General features: G+C 32.8%; 1 protein-coding gene across 1 annotated transcript; it reads left to right on the top strand.

The window, feature by feature from the left end:
• The first annotated feature begins 1249 nt into the window (after positions 1-1249).
• Positions 1250-3679, top strand: LOC131617244 (UDP-glycosyltransferase 89A2-like). The gene is made up of 2 exons (XM_058888578.1): positions 1250-1892; positions 2704-3679. The coding sequence occupies exons 1-2, from the start codon at positions 1341-1343 to the stop codon at positions 3550-3552; spliced, it is 1401 nt and encodes a 466-aa protein (XP_058744561.1). The 5' UTR covers positions 1250-1340; the 3' UTR covers positions 3553-3679.
• Positions 3680-6517: the final 2838 nt, after the last annotated feature.

The raw sequence follows: 6517 nt of genomic DNA on the forward strand, positions 1-6517 counted from the left end.
TTAGAGAAAAAGATGTGCGATAAAAACGAAACTGAAATACGGAACATTTACATAAAAATGAGAAGGTGAAAAAGAAAGAATATAAGAGAGTAGAGATTATAGAAGAAGAGAGAAGATGTATGTGGCAAAGAAGGTGCGATAATGTTATTAGAGATTTGAGAAGATCGGAATGAAATTATATGTGTAAGGATAATTGTAATGATAAGGCTAAGGTATAATAGGTTTAAGTTTGAGTTGGATGTGAGTTAAGTAAAAGTTAGGTTGTAACATAATGCGGTTTGATTCGGTTTGGTTCGGTTTACAAAATACAAACCGCAAACTGAATCGAACCATGCGGTTTTGTTAAAAAATGACCCAAACTAATCCGAACCAAATGCGGTTTTTTGCGGTTTCGGTTTGGTTTGGTTTAGTTTGCGATTTTCTATTGGGTTGGTTTGGTTTTGAACACCCCTACTCTTTAAGTCTTTTAGGAAATATGTTATATAAGGGAAAGATTGGTCAACACTAATCAATTCAATTGAAAGTCCTTTAGGAAATAAGTTATTTAAGGAAAGAAAAATATATCTTGACAATAAAAATGACACTCTATCGGACGTGAACGGTATTTTTCATATTATTTTAACTTTTTAATGTTTTTTTTTTCTAAAACTACTTTGCTTAATAAAATATTAGAACTTGGTTAATACTTGATTAATATTTATTCTGTGATAAAAATTTAATATATATACTATTCAGATTTTGGTTAATATTATAATAAAATTGGTTAATTCAGTTCATAACTTGGTTAACGAATTCTCAAACATAAAAAATATTAAATAGTAAAATAAATTTGGTTAATGAAATCTAAAAGTTGGTTAATACATTTATAATTTAGTGTCAGAACATAGTTAATAATATGTATTTAATTGATAAATAAAGTAGTGAAAGTGGTTAATGCATTATAAGTAAAATAATTGGTTAATGACGTACATATTTGTGATTAATACAATTGTGAAATTGATTAATGACACCATCTTATTTTGTATTATAAAATAAATATTTTTTATAAAAATAATATTATTTTATTGAAAAAACATTATTCACGGTGTAAATATGGTGAAGTAAATATTGGCTTAGAATTTTGGTGTTAAGATAGTAAACTTTAATTATTAAGGAAAAGAATAGTCAATACTAATCCATTGTTTTTTTTTGTTTTTGACAGAACTAATCCATTGTTTTTAATAAAAACAATTGAATCTAGAATCGCAGGTTCAAGTGAATGGTTGGTTTACCTTTAAAGCTATAAACCAAACGCAGGTTCATTCTTTATCCATACTGAACCGTTACTACAAACCACAAGCATGTCCAACCAGAAAACTCACATCCTTGTTTTCCCATACCCAGCACAAGGCCACATGCTTGCCCTCCTTGACCTCACTCACCAACTAGCTCTTCAAAACACATTCACTATAACCATCATCATAACTCCCAAAAATCTATCAATCCTAAACCCACTCTTATCAACTCACCCTAACACCATCCAAACCCTCATTCTCCCCTTCCCAAAACACCCCAAAATACCCCCCGGTGCAGAAAACATCCGCGATGTCGGTAACACCGGAAACTACCCTTTCATCAACGCTCTTTCCAATCTCCAAGACCCAATTATCCAATGGTTTAACGCCCATCCTAATCCCCCTGTTGCTCTCATCTCCGATTTCTTTCTTGGCTGGACTCAACAACTCGCCACGAAACTCAGTATTCCGAGAGTCGTTTTTTACTCTAGTACCTCGTTCTTGGGTCCTGTTATCGACTCTTGTTGGAGTAACCCACTGCTCTTACAGTCTGAGGTTGTTCAGTTTCATGATTTACCCGGAACGCCGTCGTTTAAGAATGAACATCTTCCTAGCTTGGTCCTCCACTGCGTTGCATAGGTACTGGTACGTACCCAGTACCCGGTACGGGTACTGGTACGTGGTACGGTATTTTTAGAAAAACTAAGGTACGGGTACGCTAGTATAATGCTTTAAAAATACAATTATAAAAATAACAAAACAATTATATTATTTAAATTACGATAAAATAATAAAATTAAAAAATATTTTGCTTAAATAAATCACACTTAAAAGTATTAAATTATTAATAAATCATAAAATTGTGGTTGAATATCAATATTTTCTTCTCCAATGAATGTAGTTTCTAGTTCACGTTCATTAAGAGAAAGAGTAGCAACTTCAAGAATAACAGCTCCATCAAATAGATCCAATTCATCTCCACCAATATCCCATATTTTTGTTACTCCTTCATTATAAATCTTACTCTTTCTTGAAAGAAGACGAAGATTTGTATGAACAAAAACTAAATACTTAGCTCTTTTTGGATTGAGCCTATTCCTTTTCAACGAGTGAATAAATCCATATGTGCTCCAATTTTTTTTCAATGAGCCTATTTCTTAACTTTTCTTTCAGTTTTTTATTTATAAATAGAATAAATAAATAACCTAATTTTTACTTAAGACCAAATTATGTTATCCAAAAAAATTTAAAACAAAAAAAAATAAAAAAATTTGGGTACGTGTACCGGTTGGTGTACCAAAGTAAAAATAAAAAATAAAAAAATTGGTACGGCTTCGGTGCGTATCGTACGAGTACCGTACGCGTACTGGTACCCGGTACGTACCCGGTACCGGTACTTTACCTAAAACGGAGTACCCGTGCTTCACAGGTCCTCCATTACAGAGAATCAGACCCCGAATCGGAGTTTGTAAGGGAGAGTTTTATTTCCAATGCTGCAAGCTGGGGATTTGTTCTGAATACTTGTGAAGCTTTGGATGGTCGTTATTTGGATTATTTTAGGGCCCGGTTTGGTGATAGTGGAGTTTATGCTGTTGGGCCATTGGGTTCTATTCGGGTTGATGCGAATCTAGATGGTGGTTCTGACGTGTTACGCTGGCTTGATCGGTTGGAGGAGGAAGGTTCGGTGGTTTACGTATGTTTTGGGAGTCAGAAGCTTTTGAAAAGAGAACAAATGGAGGCGTTGGCACTCGGGTTGGAGAGATCCGGGACGCGGTTCGTTTGGGTTGTAAAGGCGCCGTGGACGGCGGAGCAAATAGAGGAAGGTTATGGGATGGTGCCTGAAGGATTTGAGGAACGGGTTTCGGGTCGGGGGATTGTGGTGAGGGGTTGGGCTCCGCAGATGGCTATATTGGATCATCGGGTTGTGGGCGGGTTCTTGAGTCATTGTGGATGGAATTCGGTGTTGGAAGCGGTGGTGACGGGGGTTGGGATTCTTGGGTGGCCAATGGAGGCTGATCAGTTTGTGAATGCAAAGCTGTTGGTGGAGGATATGGGAGTGGCAGTGAGAGTTTGTGAGGGGGCGGATTCGGTGCCCGACCCGGATGAATTGGGTCGGGTGATAGCAAGGGTTATGAGTGGGGATAGTCGTCAAAAGAGAAGAGCTAAGTTGATGAAAGAGGGTGTAGTTGGTGCTGTGAGAAAGGATGGTGTTTCATCTAATGAGTTGGATGAATTTGTCAAAGCCTTGAAGCAGCTTGGTCTTAAACGAAGATCATAATGATCGTAATCCACATGTGTCTTGTAAAATTTATGCAAAAGGGAACAATCTATGTTATCATAAATATCATGAAATATTGAGGAAAGAATAATAGTTTGTAATGTATGACCTAAAAGATCAAATTCAAATGAACAACATCAATAAACAAACTTATTTGTTAAAACTTCTCATTTGATCAAGTGCTCAAATTTTATAACTTTTTTTAGATCAATTATGTAATTTAAGTGTGCGACTCTTCAAGTATTAAAACTATATCACACACTCACAAAACAATTTTCAAAATCTTCATCTATTTTATTTTGTTTTTGAAAAATTCTTTTGAGTAGCCAAACTTCTTTTTAAGGAATCATAATTGATTAGGAACTATTTGTAATCGATTATGAAGCGAAACTCAACCTATAAGCAATTATAAGGCGGAATGTATTATGGTCGTAGCGTAATCGATTATGGACCAAATCGACCTTTTCCAAAGTTCCCAAAATATTTTAATTGTTCTACTATAAAACGAGGTCTTGTGTTCATTCGAAAAAGAAAAAAATACAAGATTTATGAATAATCTCTTCTCTTCTTGAAGAGGAGGTGCAGGCCTTTCTGATGCGATTATGTAGGGTGAAGCTTCATTGTTATCACTCCATCGCCTAAATTAATGAATAAATGAAGAAAGATAGAGTGAATCATAGATAGAAGCATACCTTTTTACTACACATGCGGTGGTTTATGTATCACAGGTGATAATTGGGCTTACTTGATATTGGGCTTGTGGCCGGTCCAGAATAACTGCCCTCATAACTTACCGTAGCGTGATAAATAGAAAGTCTTTCGAGGACTGTTTGGTAAGATAAAAAAAAAGAGCTTTTAGCTTTTAGCTTTTCAGCTCGTATTAATAAAAAAACTCTGTTTGGTAACTCCATTTTAGCTTTTAGCTTGTAGCTTTTTTACTAGCTTTTAGCTTTTTTTTCAAAAGCTATTTGAAGTAGCTTTTGAGCTTGTAGCTTTTAGCTTGTGAGTTTTTCTTTCATTAATACCCTTATTATTTTAACTAAAATATATTATTACCCTCATTAATTAAAATGCCATTAATGACATTTTGTATCTATCAGCTAATGAAACAGCTAATTTACCAAACACTCACATTAGCTTATCAACTATCAGCTACCAGCTATCAGCTACCAGCTAAAAGCTACCAGCTACCAGCTAAAAGCTACCAGCTATCAGCTAGTTTTACCAAACAGAGCCTAAGTAAGATATCCTTAGTTGGGAACTAAGTCGAGGAGATGTGAGAACAACTTCGTTAAATATTATTACGTTTCACATAGCAAAATCTATAGGGATGGTGAAAAAGATTGAGGCAGTAATGCTGATATGATTGGGATCTGTTGAGAAACTGAACTGAGTTTATAACTCACCTCAAAGATCATGAATATGCAGCAAGAAACTTCATGAATGGAGCTTGAAAAGCAAGATGGAAGAAGAAAAGTATAGAGAAGAATGAAGCACTATATTCACTTGATAATTGCTTGGCCATTCATTACAAGGGAGTGTCTTATATATAGCTAATCAAAAGTGGTTGCATCTAAAAAAACTCTCTAACCACTTACCAGCTATATAAGGAAAGGTGAAATTGTGATAAAGCTAAAACAAGTATTTTAACATGATCAATAATGTTGTTTATTGGAAAATAAAATGGCAGTGATGCTTTTATTAGGTCAGTTGCAGCAAATAATGTTTAGTGGCATGGTGCTAGTAGTACTAGTAGCAATGTTCTGTTGGTGAAGATGATGGATGTAGAAATGGACTCGTGGTGGTATGATTTGGTTATAGTAATGTGGTGGGAGAGAAAAGCGATTCTTTGTCTTTACCTATCTCGCTAATTCATCTTAACTTATACATATGTTTCATATAAAAACTTTCAGAAAATTATATGAAAATTATTAACTTTAGTTTTCATATACTCTTCAATGATTTTAAATTTGAATAGAGTCTACATAACTCTGTTTTCATTAACTTAAAGGTTTTATAATTGGTGATCTATTTATTGGTAGTTCAGAACTCGTTCGGTTCAACAAGTTTCTCTCATATAAGTGGATCTTATATACCTGTAGTTTTTATGAACTAGTGAATATTTAATAGTGAAGCATGTTGTTTTTCAACAAGTACCTGAAATATATATTTGTGTATTAATTCAGTTTTGAAGTGTATGCTTTCATGAAGTGTATATCAGGATGTGTTTAGTGTAACATATCAACAAAAAAAAAGGAATGTGTTTGGAGTTTATGCTATGGACTATCTATAATATAAGAAAATTAATGGTTGTTGAAAAGTCAAAAATATCCTTATTTGATTTTTTGCCACCACATTAAAATTGTGGTTTTTTTGGTCTTTGCACCATAAAGTTCTTAATTTTATTATTAAAATAATACAATTCTTATACTTTATCAAACTTATCAAATCTCTCTCAATTCTCTATTTTTTTTTCTCTATCATCACTTTCTCACTTCTTTCTTCAAAAAAAAAAATCTATTATTGATATATATTTTTTATATATGAAAAATGGTATTTATGATCGAAATATTTTTTAGTCAAAAATGATATACGGAAAAAATTTATTCAAAAAATCTATTATTGATCTAAATATTTTTATATACGAAAATTTAATATTGATCCAAATATTTTTGTAAATGATACCTAAATAAAAATAATATTTGTATAAGGAAAAACTCTATTATTTACGAAAAATGGTATTTATGATACAAATTTTTTTATTCAAAAAATGATATACGGGAAAATTTTTACTATTGATCTAAATATTTTTATATACGAAATTTACTATTGATCCAAATATTTTTGTAAATGATACCTAAACAAAAATGAAATTTGTATACGGAAAAAAATCTATTATTGATCTAAATATTTTTATATACGAAAAATGTTATTTATGATCCAATTATTTTTTATTCAAAAATGG

This window comes from Vicia villosa, linkage group LG7 (genome assembly GCF_029867415.1).
Source record: "Vicia villosa cultivar HV-30 ecotype Madison, WI linkage group LG7, Vvil1.0, whole genome shotgun sequence".
NCBI lineage: Eukaryota > Viridiplantae > Streptophyta > Magnoliopsida > Fabales > Fabaceae > Vicia > Vicia villosa.